Raw genomic sequence first — 17778 nt, forward strand, 5'->3', positions numbered from 1 at the left:
GCCTCGCTTTCATAATGAGGTTCAAAGCTACTCGGAAATGGCCTGTTGGTTTATGACACATCTCGAGTAAATAGTAAATTTCTGCGATTGACTCCACATCGATTTTGGGGAAAAGCTTAACATAAGAGACCTTTATATTCCAGTAAGAGTCGATTGCGACAACGAGTTTTTCTAATAGACAAAGAGCGCACGTGAGTGAACTGTTGTCATTTTGGCGGGAAAACGAGATAGTCATTGTCATCAAATGTGTGAAAATGTCGAGCTCGTCTTTTTGGAATCACAAAAGGGCTTAGCTATCACCATTCAAAACACCTGCGGCAAGTTGGTCGCTCACAAAGAGTAAAGTGAAGCTTCCCGGGATATATCTGTTCTTAGTACCTCGCTTAAAACTTGAAGTCCATTCTCGTACTAGAATCTAAGGTCTCAAAAGGCTCAATAAATCCTTTAATAAGAAAATGAGTCGTGAGTGTTCGAAGCGCTACTTAACAAGTGCTTGTATAAATTAACACAGTCAAAGCCAGCTGTAAACCCTCAAGACATCAAGGATTTTCTTTGTACCTCAGGTTGCCCAATGTAATTCTTGGGCTAGTTGTACAGGAGGACTTCACAGGGCCTATTGTTTCTTATCTACTTTTAATACGAGGAACGCGCGCGCAAATTCAAACTGCTGCGCGCTCGCTTCCTCGTGAGCCGCAAACGAATCTGACTGGCTTATTTTTGGGCGCGCGTTTATCCTCCTTTTGTTACGTCATAAAGAAACGTTTTTTGTTGTAAAATGAAAATCACTTGATTCAGATGTGTTTTTCAAAGAGGATAACTGGAGATGGTAAGCGCTTTCGTTTCTTTCAGAGAAGAAAGACTCAGTTTTTGTTCGTTTAAGTGCGAAATTAGGTGCAAACTTAAGTAAAAATAAAAGGCCTTTTACACAGGCGATATTATTTCTCGCGGTATCAATTCGCCTGCGTAAACTAGCGGTGATTTTCGCTGCATTTTTACAGCGATTTCTTTGCAATATTGTTGCGATGATAGCAACGTGGATTGAATGTCAACAATGAGGGTGCCTTGAGGGATTATTCTTCATTTCGCATGCGCTCTGCCCAGATCGTAAACAAAACGAATTAAATCGCTCGTAAATGGCCTTCAAATCGCAAGTTTACAAAGACGATTTGAAATCGCACTTCAAATCGCCGCAAACGTTGCTTAAAAATCGCCTGTATTGCGGAGAAGTGAAACGATACAAAAACTCTAGTCTTGGTCAGCTACGTTTCCGGCTGATGAAAACTCAGTGACACTTGAGTAAACGCGTTAATGTAAATAGCTCTTGGTAGCAGTTTTTGCACCTGAAACCATTAGTATTCTCCTATACAAACCTTTACACATAATCTTTATTTATCATTCAATCTGATGAGCATTTCCCCAAATTGCTACTTGTTTTTCTGACCATGTTGCTCTGCCACACTTATGCTTATGTTTTCAGGCCTTTGAAAACGAACTGACCAATCATCAGTTCCGAATCGACACTGTGCTGGCTTCCGGTCAGGATTTGATTGACAGCAATCATTATGCCTCCGACGAGATAGAGGAGCGCTGCGAGGAACTTAGTGGGAGCTGGGAACTACTCATGGAGGCCGCCGCTGAACGGAAGCAAAAACTTGGTGATGCTCTTGAGTCACAGAAGGTAAGTCATTCTGTTGTTCGCAAATAACAGGCGGTGCACCATATTCCAAGTACCGATTTGTGTCACAAAAAACACCATAAAATGGTTTCAACGTGTGTCGTAAAACCCAAGCCAGAGTAGTTACTCTGGCCAATCACAGCAGAAGCAAAGAGCAATAAACCAATCAAATTTTGAAGCAAATGTATGTAACCGGCTTAAAGCGCGGGAAAACGCGTGTAATCCAGTCACGATTAGTTTTGGTTTTTAACCAATCACGAACCTTGGTAAAGCAAAACCAAAACAAACGTGAAGTTTTTCGACACTCAATAGAAAACCGCTCAAGAAAGACTGAGAGAATATAGACTTCCTATAGCACGACACGGTTGACATGACTTGAGAAGAACTCTTGTTATATGGAGCATTAAACACAGAGTTCATGGCTCAAATCCCATTAAAACCTTAAAAGTTTTGTCAATCTTTGTGAATGTCAGATTCGAGAAGCAGGCTTCGTTGGAATATCCATTGTGAAATACATTGCGAACAAGATAGTGGAAAGATTTAGAATCGCGTTTGCGACAAACGGCAAACGTGAGATGCGTGTTTATGTTTTCTTGACAAAATGAGTACATAGATGAGAATAGTGCAAAATAATTCTGGCCTTTTATGCTAACGCAAAACTACTCAATTTTACTGAGAAACTAAAAACAGCGAGCGGCAAATGAAGGGTAAACATGGTCACGTGGTCATTTCTGCGTTGCGCTGTAAACGTAATCCGAAGTCTCTCAAATGCCTGAGATTTCCTCTGTGTTACCTAATAACATATTTTGTTGGACAAATCTTAAAGATTTGGTCCTTAAAAGAAGCTCACAGTTCTAGTTTCAGTCATAACATACATATCTGTGAAACATTCCTGTAAAATCGTATCCATATCTTTAAAATTTTGACTGTATATGCTTGAAGTAATATATCAAACACGAGACACAGTGTTCAATCAGATATCAAACACAGAGAAGAGAGTTGAAAATATGACGCGTAGCGGAGTATTTTTGACGAACTTCGAGGTTTTTGATATTGTGATGAAACACTGTGACGAGTGTTTGATATAACTTCTCAAACAAGCTGATTTTGAAGGAGAAATTAAGGATGCAAAGACGAAGAGTTTTTCATCAGATATCCAAACATGTCACGGTGCATGATTTCTTTTGTCTTTGGCTTTTGAATTATTCATGAGTTTGAGAATTTCGTTTTCTTCTCAGTACTTCACCGAAGCCAATGAAGCAGACTCTTGGATGAATGACAAGGCAGGACTAGCAGCCAATCAGGATTACGGAAAAGACGAGTCATCTGCCGGGAAACTGCTGACCAGGCATACTGCTTTGCAGACAGCTGTTGACACATACAGTCCCATCATTCAAGGGCTGGCCGAGCAGGCAAAGAAACTGGTACAGAGTGGTCACTTTGCTGCAGAAAAGATTGCCACTAGACAGGTAAATGGTTAAAGAAACAATAACAAGACATAAATGTAATGACAGAGGTACAAAGATAAGATATTTACATTGCTATCTGATGAAACTGAATTAATTAATCTTTCATGTTTGTGATATGGACAAACTTAAAGTTCTTCAGGGCCCAGTTGTTCAAAGCCCGATTAAACTAATCCTGGATTAATGCAAACTTTGACTTGGGTTTAATTGCTAATCAACAAAGATTCTTCCAAAAGATTTTCGGCCCTCAGTTTTGACTGAAACTTTTGTTTACCTTTAGCTTGAAATTGGCCTTTAAACCCATTTTAAAGTGCCCCTAACCCTTCAATTTGTTTTTTTTTTTGGTAGATTTCCATATCTGTGAAGAACTCATTTTCGAAAAATTTTTTTAGAAATATTGAATCCTTTTTATTTTACGAGCGCTAAAAGTTACTGAAATTTTTAAATTTTTGCGCCCTTAAAGCCCCGCTGGACAAATTTTTGTCTCGTGGGCTCATTAGGAACGAGCCAATGAGAAGCGTCCTATATTTGACACTTTCTTAGCTGTGACGTAAGAAAAGGACACCAGAAGGATTCAGAAGGAATCTTATGCATGCTGATTCCTTTCTCTACATTTCGAGAGTTGCTGCATCCAAAAAACACACATTATTTAACCATTTTCCCTGTTTACAATTGAAGCATTACCGCGAATCTTCGGATATTTTTGCACGATGTCCTTTTCTTACGTCACGCTCCATATTTGGCCGAGTGGGGGACTAATGCGAATGATAGGTGAAAATATCGACAAGACTGCCTTCACTTCTAGCGCTCGTAAAAAAAAAAGAATTCAATATTTCTTAAAATTTTTTTCGAAAATGAGTTCTTGAAAGATATGGAAATCTACCAAAAGAAAACAAATTCAAGGGTTAGGGGCACTTTAACGAGCGACAATGAAAACCTCGATTAACTTTTAATCGTGGATTAGCGTTAATCGGCTTTCGAACAACCCGACCCTGGGTGACAATTCAAATGCAAGCTACTGAGCACTATTTTCGTGTAGTGCTGTTTCTTATGCTGTACAAGGTAGTTCTAATTTTTGAGTCTGTGGCTGAAATCCTAAAGTGTGACCATTCAAATGAGAGCTATTGAGCGGTACTTTCCTGTGGTGCTGTTTATTATGCTGCACAAGGTGGCTCTAACGTTTGAGTCTGTGGATGAAATCCTAAAGTGTGGCCATTCAAATGAAAGCTACTGAGCAGTACTTTCCTGTGGTGCTGTTTATTATCCTGCACAAGGTGGTTCTAACGTTTGAGTCTGTGGATGAAATCCTAAAGTGTGACCATTCAGATGAAAGCTACTGAGCAGTACTTTCCTGTTTATTATGCTGTACAAGGTAGTTCTAATTTTTGAGTCTGTGGATGAAATCCTAAAGTGTGACCATTCAAATGAAAGCTATTGAGCGGTACTTTCCTGTGACTGACTTCATTGTGGAGGGGGAATCGTTAAAGTTCTCTACTTAACACTATTGCAATCTCAGTGGAGTTGAAACTAAAATTTTGATAACTGGACATTACTTTTCAGTAGTTCTTAACTGTTCAAGGCAAATCTTATTTGTTGGGTCTATGAATAAAATCCAACAACAATAGGTGTAAAATGTCACCGAATGAAAAATGAAAGCTACTGAGCAGTACTTTCCTGTGGTGCTGTTTATTATGCTGCACAAGGTGGTTCTGCTTTTTGAGTCTGTGGATGAAATCCTGAAGTGTGACTATTCAAATGAAAGCTACTGAGGAGTACTTTCCTGTGGTGCACGTTTAGTACGCTCTATGAGGGGAATTTTTGTCTTTTAGTGAAGTAGTTGCACTATTAAGTTAGCTTTCTTTAAACTTCATTAACTTTTCAGGGATCATTTTCGGAGCAGTACATTGCTCCTATCAAGTATTTTTTCTTTCATCTAACTTTCTTTATCTTTCATATTCTAGCGAGATATCGAAGAGCAGTTTTCAGGGCTACAGACGCTGACCAACTCGCGGCTTCACAGGCTTGAAGAATCCAAAAAGCTGCATCAGTATCTGCGTGAAGTGAATGAAACCGCTGAGTGGGTCAATGAACAACTTCATGCGGCATCTGCAGAAGATTATGGCAAAGATTTTGAACATTTAGAGGTGGGCAGAAAAATCGATTCTAACCCTTTTTCGTTTTGGGTCAAACCTTCTGCCAGGTGTTGTGGTTAAGTACTGTGCGCATTCAAATAATGCCAGTAAGCAGTACTTTCTTGTTGCAATGTTTGTTATTTTGTTAGAATCTGGGGCTGAAATCCTAAAGTGTGACCATTCAAATGAAAGCTACTGGGCAGTGCTTTCCTGTGGTGCTAATTATTATGCTGCACAAGATGGTTCTATTTTTTGAGCCTGTGGATGGAATCCCAATGTATGACCATTCCAGTGAAAGCTACTGAGCAGTACTTTCCTGTGGTGCTGTTTCCCTACGCTGTACAAGGTGGTTGTAACTTTTGAGACTGTGGATGAAATCCTAAAGTGTGACCATTCCAATGAAAGCTACCGAGCAGTACTTTCTTGTGGTGCTGTTTATTATGCTGTACAAGGTGGTTCTAAGTTATGAACCACTTCTACCGCTTAACTTCAACTGAAAAACTGTTTAGAGTACATTAATTGAGTTCTCTTTTAAAGGTTTGTATTTTGTCCTTTATTAGGCACTACTGTAACCAGTTTATGTAATTTTTGATGTTTTTAACAGACGATTCAGGGTAAATTTGAGGATTTCAAGCGCAGTGTGACGGCGAAAGCTGAACAGTTCAGTGAGGTAGACAACTTTGCAAAGCGCTTAGTAGCTGAGGGTCACACGGACACTGTGGTCATCAAGGAACAACAGGACATCCTCAGGTGAGTGTCCTCAAAAGGGAACAACCTTGGACTCATTAGAGAGATTTAGAATCGTGTTTACGGCAAACGGCAAACGTGAGATTCACGTTTATGTTTTCTTCAAAAAATCACCACACAGTTGAGAAAAGTGCAAAATTTTTCTGACCTTTCATGCTAACGCAAAATTGCTCAATTTTACTGAGAAACTGCAAACAGCGAGCGCCAAATGAAAGATAAACATGGTCACTTTTACATTTCTGCTGTTTGCCGTTAACGCGATTCCAAGATTGCGTTCGATAGACCGTATTCGGAATAAGAATAAGTGGAATAGCTGTTAGATGTCTCCTTCAGTAAATTTAGGAAGACATTTCTGCAAACGTTTGCAGACACATGATAATTTAACACCGATTTTGTACTCCAGTAACTCCAAAAACCTCTTATGAGGGATTTCTTGTCAACATTGTACGTATTCCTATTCCGCAATAAGGTTAATCGGACGCAGCCTTAAAATCTGTCTATTAGCTTCTGCTAGAAAGCGAGAAAAATGTTGCCTCACACCGTCTTGGGCATCTTAGCTTAAAATATTTCTGTTGTTGTTGTTGTTGTTTTGTTTTGTTTTTTGTTGATTTTTTTTGTGTATTACTTTATCTGAGTTGAAAAAATAGTCTTAATTGCGAGATAAAAATTCTAAAATACTGATGTGATGTGGCCCTGTACTATGGCCCTATCGAGGCATTATGGCATAAACGCTGAAAAACTACAGAACCATTGCATGTAATGTGAATGCCCTCTTAAAGAGGAAGTGCCATGGGGTTTTTGACCTCTTTTGTTAAAAATGGTGAAATTAGATCTTCACTTTATCATCATCAAATCTCCGCGCGCCAGTAGGCACATATAGCTGCAAAATGATTCTAGAACAACGACAGGAAAGAAATCAACTCAATTCCTCGAAGGAAAAACTCACGATCTGTTCTAGCGCATTTTGGAAACAAAAAATGCGAGAACTTGAAAAATGTTAGCCTACCATTTTTCAAGTTTCAATCCATACCGGCCTACTCTGTCTCTGGCCAGAGGCGATAATCGACAGTTTTGTTACTCTAGGGTGATAATTTATAACAAAACTAGACAATTTTTAAATGTATTTTTTGTTTGTTTCTGTTGATAGACAAACATTTTTTTTGTTTTTGAAATTACATTAAATTTGCGTGATATTACCTTATTTTCTCTGCACAAATGGCCCTAGTAAGTCCCTATGTTTTGTTTGTTTGTTTGTTTTTACAGATCCATGTGGGCCCAACTGCAGGATCAGATCCGAATCCGCACCAAGCGACTGGCCAGCGCAGCAGAAATTCACCGGTTCAACAGAGACTTAAACGAATTGATCGCTCGCATCCAGGAGAAAGATGCGTCGCTGTCCATGGAGGACCTGGGACGAGACATGGCTAGTGTCCAGGGCCTTCAGAGGAAACACGAGGGCCATGAGAGGGATTTGTTAGCGGTGAAACAGCAAGTTGAAACGTTGAGTGCTGAGTCAGCCAAATTACAGGTCGCTTATCAAGGTACTAAAAAAAATCATTCAAAAACGTAACCGTTTCGAACTACTGTTGTGGGGATAAGGAATTTTATTTTGTGTAAATGAGAGTAAGCCGTGTACCCAATGACATCCTTCTAGATTTAATTAATACGAGTTCAAGCCTCACTGCAATCAATGATAGGTCCAGTTCTCAGTTTCTGCTTTGACTAAAAATCTGCGCGCAAATTCAAGCCGCTGCGCGCTTGTATCACGTGAGCTACAGATAAATCTGATTGGCTGATTTTTGCGCGCGCGTTTTTGCTTCCTTTGTTTTGTCACAGAGGAAAATTTTCAGTTGCAAAACGAAACTCATTCGCTTCAGACGTGCTTTTGAGTAGAGGGAAAAATTTGCCTTGTTATCGGGAAGAAAACGGTTTTAGTCCTTTCAAAGAAAATGAAAACGAGAAGAAGAATTAACGTTGCAAAAAAAGACGTTGGCCTACTTTGGGTTCGACCAAAGTGCACAACGGAGCACAAAGATAAATTCTTTTCCTCACTTGTCCTTACGTTACGTTACGGTATTCTTAGTGAACTGGTTCTTATTATGTTTTCCCTCTTGCCGATGCAGGAACAAGTTGGCCATTTTCTCTTAAAACTCGCTGAGGGGAGCCGCCGAAAGAGCGAATTTGTGCAAGTTCCAGAGTTTTCCTTTACAAGAGCCTTTTACACAGACGATGCTTGACGCGATTTCATTGGCGATTAGTGCGGCTATTTCAAATCGACTTAGTAAACTACCTCGGAAGATTTTGCGGCGATTTCTCGCAGATTTGATGGCAATATTAGAGAGACTTTAGGCTACGGCAAACGGTAGAAACGACGAGGTGATCATCTTAACACTATGTTTGCCGCTCGCTGTTTTCAGTTTCTCATTAAAATTGAGTAGTTTTGCGTTAGCATGAAAGGTCAGAATTATTTTGCACTATTCTTATCTGTGTACTAACTTTTTTAAGAAAACATAAACGCGAATTTCACGTTTGCCGTTTGCCGTAAACGCGGTTTTAAATCTCTCTATTGTTGCTATGAGGGGAGAACGCGTGCAATATTTGATTTGTTTTATGCGCACACTGTATGCGCTTTGCTGTCACAATCATCGCAACAAATGGTAACCAATTCCTTCGCAGTTTCATACGCCGGACCAACACGGAAAATATGGGCTGTGTGCCAATCTGTTTATCCTTGGTGATAAGTTACTTTATTCTCATTAATTGCTTGCCTGACTTTGATTTGGTATTCAGAGGAGAATTTATTTGTTGATCGTTGTCTTTGTAGGCCACACTGCTGAGTCCATTATGAAGCACGAGGAATTTGTGTTGAGCTTGTGGGATGAGCTTAATAGGAAAACCTCTAGGAAGAAATGCAAACTTCAGGATTCCAACGATTTGCACAAGCTCAACAGCGAGGTAAATTATATGTCTGCTCTTAAAGTTAGTGGCATTATTTTATAGCGGAGCGTGGTCGTTCGCCGCCACCAGCAATCAAAATCAAATGTCTGAGATCTGACATCAATCGCTGCCAGTTTGCCTTGTTTCGTCGTTCCTCGTGATTAAAATGAAGAGTCACCACCTTACTCATGTAATCCGTTTGTCACGGTTTTATCACACGAGGTTTCAAAATGAGGAACTCCATGGAGGCTTTCCTGTGCGTTGGCGGAAAAAATCTTTTTATGTCAACCCATATTCTAAAGCCGCAAAATTTTCTTACTGTTTTATCAGCTGGCGATCAACTTTTTCGTGGCCGGCGTCTAGGTATTTTGCCCCCTGGCTGGTGTTGATGTTCCGTGCAGTTTAGTTTGAAGACATTAGACATATTGTCCCTCAGTTTAGAAAAGGGACTAGTGCAATTATTTTAAACCGTATCCGTTGTTTTTATGTTTCATTCCTGATGTCATTAGATCCGGGACCTAGTGTCGTGGTGTATTGATATGAGTCGCACCATCTCGTCTGGAGAGCCAGTGCATGACGTCACAGATGCTGAAACTCTGTTGAGGCGGATTGATGAATATCGCTCTGAGATGGACGCCAGAGAGGAAGGCTTTAACAAGGTTATGGAGTCTGGTGAAAAGATGATCGATAGTGGACATTTTGCAGCTGATGAGGTAAGAATGTTGAGGGCTACTTTAAGCTAAACCAAACGGCCTTTTTTCCCAAGTCTGTATTGATCTTTACCATCTTTGAGAACCCCTGTCTTTGAACATCAAAATTTAAGTGCATGTGCGGCTTGAAATTCCAGGCAATTTGATGCGTGGCGTGAGTTGGGTGAGATTAGTCACATTTGTTCATGGGTGGGGTGAGTTGGGTGAAACTAATCTGATCGCCTTTTTCATCTCTTAGTTCCCCTGTTAAAATCGCAAGGCGCATTTGAACAAATGAATGAAATTTTCCGCTATATTAATAGATTACATTACCTTAAACCTCACATTTTCAAATCGTTTTGTTGTGATTTCAGATTGCAGAGAAGCTGGAGCTTCTTTTAACAGAACGTGAAGGTTTGTACGCGACCTGGGAAGACCACAAGACGGAACTGGACCAAGCGTACGACTTACATGTGTTTTTACGAGACGCCAAACAGATTGACACCCTGACTAGCACACAGGAGGTACAATTTAAATCTAGTCTTACTGTTCATTTCTTGATAGTAATATATTTACTCTGAGTTTAAAGGAGAAGTGTCATGGGGTTTTTGACCTCTTTTGTTAAAAAATGGTGAAATAAGACCTTTGCCTAGCTCCAAAATAATTCAAGATCAACGCGAGGACAAAGCCAAATACTAGCTACTGCTATAACCTGAGATCAACGCCATGACCAGTAGCAATACCAAGGTCAAGAACCAAAAGACATGCGAACTCTTTTATGGCGCGGGCAGCAAGGCTCCTTTGTTTATGATTGTGTATTTTTAACTTTAGATTCAATTATGTAAATCCATTGTATATTTATTTTTTAAGATGGATGAATAAAGCTTATTGTTATTATTAGGAAAGAAATCAACTTAATTGTTGTTGGAACATATCGTGATCTGTTCTAGCTTATTTTGGAAACAAGAAAAAAAAATTGGACAACTTGAAAAACGTTCGCCTAACATGTTTCAAGTTTCAATCAATTTCCCGCCTACTCTGTCTCTGGCCAGAGGCACTAATCGACAGTTTTATTGCACTGGGGGGCATAATTTATTACAAAATTAGACAATTCTTTTTTCTTGTTTGTTTCTATTGACAGACAAACATTTTGGGGTTTTGAAATGACATCAGATTCGCGTGATACTTTGTTCTTAAGTATTTTCATAAGTTGTCTGGCATTCTCTTACTTTGTCACGCTTTCTCATACGTTGTCACACATTCCCGTTTTCAGGTTGTACTCGCTGGAGCAGAGCTTGGTAACAGCGTTGACGAAGTTGATTCTTTGCTCAAGAAACACGAAAACACAGAGAAGCTTACCTCCTCACAAGACGAAAAAGTCGCGAATCTTTGCGAATTTGGTGAAACGTTGGTAGAGAATGGTCACAACGAAGCTGAAATGATAACGGCTAGAGTAAAGGCGGTGTGCGAGCGAAGGAACAAACTGAAAGAGGAGTTGGGGAAAAGGAGACACAAATTGGAAGAATCAAAGAAGAACGCACAGTTTTACCAAGATGTTGTTGAGGTAAGAAGGGAAACTTAATCGGTTAAGTTCTACATCACTACAGTACTAGCAGCAGAGTGGGGTGGGTGGGGAGGAGTGCATGAAGTCAGTGTGAAGGGGTGGGGCGTTGCGAGAAGACTTCCGGTGACAGTGTAGTAGTTTCTTTTCAACAGTGGATTTTCGTTGTTCTTTCTTGGCGTTTGAAAGAGCCACGTCACCCATTTCCATAGTTTTAGTGTAGCGATGGAAAAGCTAAAATTATGGTCCAGTTTTGTTTGCACGTACCTTTGTAGTGTACAGATAGTGGTATTAATGATCCTTGGATAAGGGGTTAGTTTCCAAAGAAACTGTGGTGCTGTGTTAGCCATTCGTCAGAACGAATCAAAGAATGGTGAGCCATATTTTGCGCGACTGAGGGACTAAATCAGCCGGGGCTTATGCGCAGTAGAGTCCGGTTGAGACTTACATGTATTCAACTCGTCGCGGGATTTTTGCTTTTCTGCCATTGCAAAAGCTTTCAAAAATATCTCAACAAACAGCTTTTGTAATTACTAAAGAACGTTTGTAAATAAAAAATCCAGTAAACTTTCCGAAGATGGACGATATTCAAACAGATAAAAACAGCTTCCTGAACTTTCCGACGTATTTGAAAAAGTTGGGCCAGCGATTACCAACACGCTCATGCGCCTGGGGTGACATAGTCCCTTAAATTCCTGACGAAGGTTACCTCCATTCTTTTCCTCAGTCGGAATCCTGGATAACCGAAAAGCTTCAAACTGCAAGCGATGAGAGTTACAAAGATCCAGCAAACTTAGAGAGTAAACTACAGAAACACCAAGCATTTGAAGCCGAGATCACCGCACACGAGGAGGCCATAGACGCCGTGCGGGAGACTGGTGAGGAGCTTATCACATCCGGGCATTTTGCGGCCGAGGAAGTTGAGCGCCGTATCGAGGCTTTGTATCTCCACTGGGAAGAGCTGCTTGAGGCTTCAGCCAACAAGGGCAGGAGATTGGAAGAGGCTAGGGATCACCAGAAATTCAACCAAGAAGTTGACATTGCGGATTCTTGTATCAGCGAAAAGGTGTGTCCATTCTTGCCTCTACTTGTATATAACACTGAAGGCAACCCGCAGTCTAGGCAGATCCAATGACAAACGGTTTCTTGACAGGCTTTCAAAGGGCGTCAGCATGTTTTAAAACATGAAAGTTGAAAAAAACTGTAACAATAATTAAAGAATGCGTGACAATGTGCGACTAGAAAAAGAGTTTTAAATTTACATGGTACAGTTGTTGGCTTAAAGTAGTGTTCCCAACATGAAAGGCGTTTACAATCCAAGTTTATGAGAAGGAAGTACTCATTCATTCACTCATCCATGGAGAGTTACGTTACATTAGCTGCATTTTACCCTTTGGTAAAAACGTCATAACAGAAACTTGTAAGGGGAAAAAAACAACCTTGCAGGTAAGTTTGTAAGTTCGTCAGTTCTTGGTTTTTTAGTCCAGTATGATTTAAAGCCTACGTAAAAGTAAGTTATTTATTTAAGGACGGTGCCTACTAATACCGAAGTATTTTTGTGCGGTTTATGACTATGCGAGAAAAGCAGATCTTAGCAAGGGCTATTGGAATCCAAAAAGAAAATTGGGGGTAACCACGCATTTTTCAGAGATAATTAAGCAATAATATCTCTAAAAAACGCCAAAATATAAAGCAATGTATGGGATTTTTTCCTAAATTGAAGCTTAATTATCTCTGAAAAATGCATGGTTACCCCCAATTTTCTTTTGAGATACCAAAAGCATTTGGTAAGTTCTGCTTTATCCGTATAGTTTAAACCGTGCAAAAATATCCCTGTATTAGTAGGCACCACCCATAGGAAACTCGAGTATCTCGCGATGCGCAGAACGTATGCGCAGTAACAATAGTAGGCACCGTCCTTAATGTCAATAACACGGGGAGGGCTTGCACAATCTCCCGAGCCAGAGGCTCATGATAAAGTGCTTGACAATAATCCACATCGAATTTGACTTTGGAAATGTTGGTTTTTGGGGAGAGGGGAAAACCGGAGTACCCGGAGAAAACCTCTCGGAGCAAGGACGAGAACCAACAACAAACTCAACCAACATATGACGCCGAGTTTGGGAAATGAACCTGGGCCACTTTGGTGGGAGGCGAGTGCTCTCACCACTGCGCCATCCTTGCTCCCATGCGAACCTTGCTGTTGGCTTTGCTTAAAGCGCAGGTGTAATCGGGAAACTAACATTACAGATAGTTAAAACTGTTTTTATCAGAAATTTCAGTATGCTCTGGCTTCCCAATCTGCCAACATGGTTATTTTTCAGGAAGCCGTGGTTTCTTCAGAAGATACTGGACGAGACTTCGAACACTGCACACGTCTACAAAAGAAAATGAAAGCTTTTGACAAAGACTTGGCTGTGGACGCTGCGAGAGTGGAGACTATAAACAAACTGGCCGAGAAACTTGTGTCTGAAGGACATGCTGGATCAGCGGATATCACCAGTCGCCAGCAGGCGCTAAACGAGCGCTGGAATCGGCTGCAGGACCGAGCCAGCGAGCGGCGTCAGCGGTTGGCTGAAGCTTGTGAGATGCATGCGTTTGATAGGGATTGTAAAGATGTTTCTGATTTAATCAATGAAAAGGTATTTTTACCTCTCTTCTTTAAATCGACATGGAATTTTAACTTAATTTAAACTCTTTTATTGTTTTTTAAAAATCATCGAGACCAGTGTTAGTTGCGTTTTTAAGAAAGTGAATTTTTATAAGGGACCAGAAATCGTTCAAGACGGAAATCTCTCTGACAGAAAACAGTTTAATTTTAATGCGAATTAAAAGTCTCGATTTAGACGCCGTACCTCTGCCCAATAACTGCATGCTAATTAGTTTATGGTGAAACTGAATGAAAGGTACGGCGTATGAATTGGTTCAAATGGCACAGGCATACTCGAAAAAAAATCCGAGTGCTCCTATCAGGAGTCGAACCTAAGCCCTTCCGATTACTAGTTAGGATGCTCTACCGCTGAGCTACAGGAGACTCGTGGGAGCTAAGTCCATTAAACTAGGTTCATGGGACAAACATCCTGCATACTGCAAGGATTGGAAGAATTGGTTCATGTTACAGAAACAAGAATTAAGCCCAAAAAATTTGGCCTGTGTACTGCGTGCTACTTACCTAATCTTATCTAACCTTAGTTTACCTTGTTTTCCAGGCTGTCATATTTTCTAGTGAAGATATTGGCCGTGATCTGCCTGGAGTCGAGGCACTGTTGAGAAAACACGATGATTTGGAGCGAGACTTGACAGTCATTGAAGGCAAAATGGAAGTGCTCGAAAGCGAGGCTCATCGTCTGGCTAGGTCCCAGGTTCATATGGTACCCGCCATCCAGTCCAAGCAGACGGAGATTATTGAAAGCTGGGAGAGACTGAATGACTTGTTTGATGAAAGGTAAAATGGTGTATATTTTGCGCGTTTGTTTAAGTCTGTTAAAAGGGCACTGGCACAGAGATTTTGCTGTATGGTGGTCGAAACTTCTCAAATATTTGACAAAGAACCACTTCTCTAACAAGAAATTGCCCTTAGAGCATCGGGAGGAAAATATGAAATTATTTCTTCGAGGAAGGATAAACTGTTATCAGTTTTTAACAAGTTTTCCAAAACACACACGAAGTTGCAATCCATTTCCATCCTAGCCATCCGCAACCAGAGCTGAATGATACTAGTTTCTGTGCACTAGTAAGGTTATTGTTAACAAAACTAAAGCATTATTTTAATTTTTACAACCATACAAATATCATGATGTTTTTTGGCTATTCAAAGGGACACTAAAAATAAGTGACACTGCCTCCTTAAGCACGAAGTCGTACTTTATTACATCCTGAGTGTTTTATTATTAGGAAAAGTAAATTGGAAGCTAACAGGCTGCTGCAGATCTTCTTGATGGATTACCGTGACCTGATGGCGTGGATGACTGATCTAGCCACGCGAATTTCATCCGGGGAACCTGCTAGGAACGTCAGAGAAGCCGAGGCTCTTCTGGAACTACACACAGAGAGAAAGGTACAAAAGAGGCTGTTGTTACTGCTGCTGGTAATGCTGCGGCCTTTTGCAATATTTTACGCTTACAATGCGTTCGTGAAATTTTTTTTTGCACCACTTGGGTCGAGGTTCCCAACCCAGGATCCCCAATACAAAAGGATGGCCGTTCCCTCCTTTGTCACGAAATCACTGATTCAATATCTAATTAAAGGTGTCATACAAAGTGAGAAGGGTGTAAACGGTGTGGAATCGGTATTTCAAGACTGCAATAAAGCCAAACATCTAGGGTCGGTTATTAAAAGACAGTTTAGACGGTGTTTAGCAAACACAGACTAGAAAACTATTTACCTATTAAAAAAAAGAGAGAGAGAGAGAAAAAAAAAACACTTGTACACAGATTTGGAGACCCCTCTGGTTGTCTTAAGTTAGACTCTGTTAAAATAACTGGCCCCTTAGGTTTTAAAGGCGATTTTTAGTGGAATGCGGCTGTTACAACTCTTGCTTTTTTTTTGAGTGTTTGCAATGAAACGGCTGGCGGCTTGACCAAACCGAAGTTCCTTTTATTGTGCGGGTACCGTCCATGTTTAAGTTCAACTGCCGCACATAGCTACTAGTGTGATTTGACTTTGACATTAAGTTTCACAGCTATAATTAACGTTGTCGGATAAAAAGCTTAAAGCTTAAAGACATCTTCAAAGAGGCTGCCTCTTCATCCACTTGATATCCTAACATGGTTCCTTATCGTATTTCTTCACTGGACGGACGAGGCATAGCTGATTTTGATGAACTTGTTCATAAAAAAATCCACAGAACCTTGAGGTCTTGTCTTACAGCTTTATACTTTGATCCAACAACGTTAATTGAAATAGCCGTATACAATTCCCCTGATTTTGCTTTAAGCAGCTACACTACCCAGTCACAGTAAACCTTTTGGTCTTTTACAGGGTGTGATCGAGGCTCGCATGGAGTCGTTCAACAGTGCGCATGCGTTTGGCCTCAGTTTGGTGGATCAGGGTCATTTTGCTGCAGCAGAGATTCAAGAGAACTGTGAGGAGATGACACTGGTCAAAGATGAGTTGATGGAGTCCTGGGAGGAAAAACAGATTGAGCTGTCACAGTCGTATGAGCTACAGGTGTGTGTGTGTTCAAACGTTAAGACGAAACAGAACTTTCCAGTGTTACGTTCCTATCGCAATAACTACTACACTGGAACAGGATCCACCAAACTACAAAATACAGTCGAACCTGTATATAACGGCCCTGTATTAAGCGGCCACCCTCTATTAGGCGGCCAGTTTTTAAAGTCCCAATTGTTTGCTCATACAAACGCTGTATTTGTTAACTGTATTAGGCGGCCACCTCTATTAAGCGGCCGCGGCCACCCTGTAGCAGTCCTATGTTTGTCTTTCTTTTTTATTTTTACCTGTATTAAGCGGCCACCCTTGAATGGAAACTAAGCCATATGTTATTTATGCAGTATTTTATTGTGTTTAAAATGCGATCCAGCATCACTATAAAGAAATAACAGTGTACAAAGCTACTGTAAGCTGATACTCGGCCGTTTAATATAGTTAAGGTTACCCGGGATCTTCAGAGGTGTCTCGCGTTTAAGCGATGTAGCGCGGTCAGTTTAAACTGTAGATACCTAAACCCCTATATCAAATTAAAGCTTATAGAGCTGACTATCAAACCATACCAAGAATTTTGAAATAAAATAAATTGTCGAATTTTTCACGACCTCTAATTGCGAGCGTCCGAATCACCTTTTTAAAGCTACAAGTCAAAGTGAATTTTGTTTTTTGCTAATTTAACTTGCTCCTCAGTTTCCGGACCCAAAGCACTAAAAAAACGTGTCTGCGTTTTGCCATATTCAATCGCAGTGAAAAGTTATAGAGCATTTTCGAAATAGGATGAGAAAAATGTGGAGTAATCGTACAAAAATCGCTCTCGGAGAAAAAATATTTCGAAAGAAAAAATTCGCAGACACGTTTTTGTTGTTTATATGTTAAACTAGCTACTGTCCAAATTTGAAGGCAAACGAACAAATTCCTTTTGAGTTTTAGCTCTCTGAAGTGGCTCCTCCAAGTGAAAAGAATTTATTTGAGAAAACAGCGCTAACAATTCGGCAATTCATTTTATTTCAAAATTCTTGGTTTAGTTGGATAGCCAGCTCCATAAGCTTTAATTTGATATCAGGGTTCAGGTATCTACAGTTTAAACCGGACGCGCTACATCGCTTGGACGCGAGACACCTCTGAAGACACCTCTGAGGTTACTGGGTAACCTTAACGCTTTTCAGATGTCCGCAATGTGCTGAAGTACAGTACCATATCACGAACGCTAAAAGAAGTTTGTTTTGAATATGCTTCACTCTTTAGCAAGAAATTCCTCTTTAATTAACTTGTTCTTCAGCCATGTGACATTGAACATTGAGCGTAACAACTATGAAATGACGGAATGAGATATTTTGTTGTGAACTGTAAGTCATAGAAATAGAGCACTGTATACCGTAGGAGAGTAGAGGACAATTTATTG

The 17778-nt window shown here is 40.3% G+C and overlaps 1 protein-coding gene across 2 annotated transcripts in view; it reads left to right on the forward strand.

The window, feature by feature from the left end:
- Window positions 1-17778, forward strand: part of LOC146481899 (spectrin beta chain, non-erythrocytic 5-like) — a 67622-nt gene that overhangs the window by 37596 nt on the left and 12248 nt on the right. For both annotated transcript variants that reach the window (XM_085107994.1, XM_085107995.1), the window contains 14 exons: window positions 1478-1678; window positions 2914-3144; window positions 5103-5285; window positions 5878-6023; window positions 7284-7561; window positions 8845-8975; window positions 9467-9670; window positions 10021-10170; window positions 10920-11210; window positions 11935-12273; window positions 13532-13849; window positions 14417-14652; window positions 15102-15264; window positions 16188-16376. In XM_085107994.1, coding sequence (XP_084964120.1) covers window positions 1478-1678; window positions 2914-3144; window positions 5103-5285; window positions 5878-6023; window positions 7284-7561; window positions 8845-8975; window positions 9467-9670; window positions 10021-10170; window positions 10920-11210; window positions 11935-12273; window positions 13532-13849; window positions 14417-14652; window positions 15102-15264; window positions 16188-16376 — 3060 coding nt within the window. The remainder of the gene's footprint in view (window positions 1-1477; window positions 1679-2913; window positions 3145-5102; window positions 5286-5877; window positions 6024-7283; window positions 7562-8844; window positions 8976-9466; window positions 9671-10020; window positions 10171-10919; window positions 11211-11934; window positions 12274-13531; window positions 13850-14416; window positions 14653-15101; window positions 15265-16187; window positions 16377-17778) is intronic.

Source organism: Pavona decussata, unplaced genomic scaffold (assembly GCF_977016875.1).
Source record: "Pavona decussata unplaced genomic scaffold, jaPavDecu1.1 SCAFFOLD_48, whole genome shotgun sequence".
Lineage (NCBI taxonomy): Eukaryota > Metazoa > Cnidaria > Anthozoa > Scleractinia > Agariciidae > Pavona > Pavona decussata.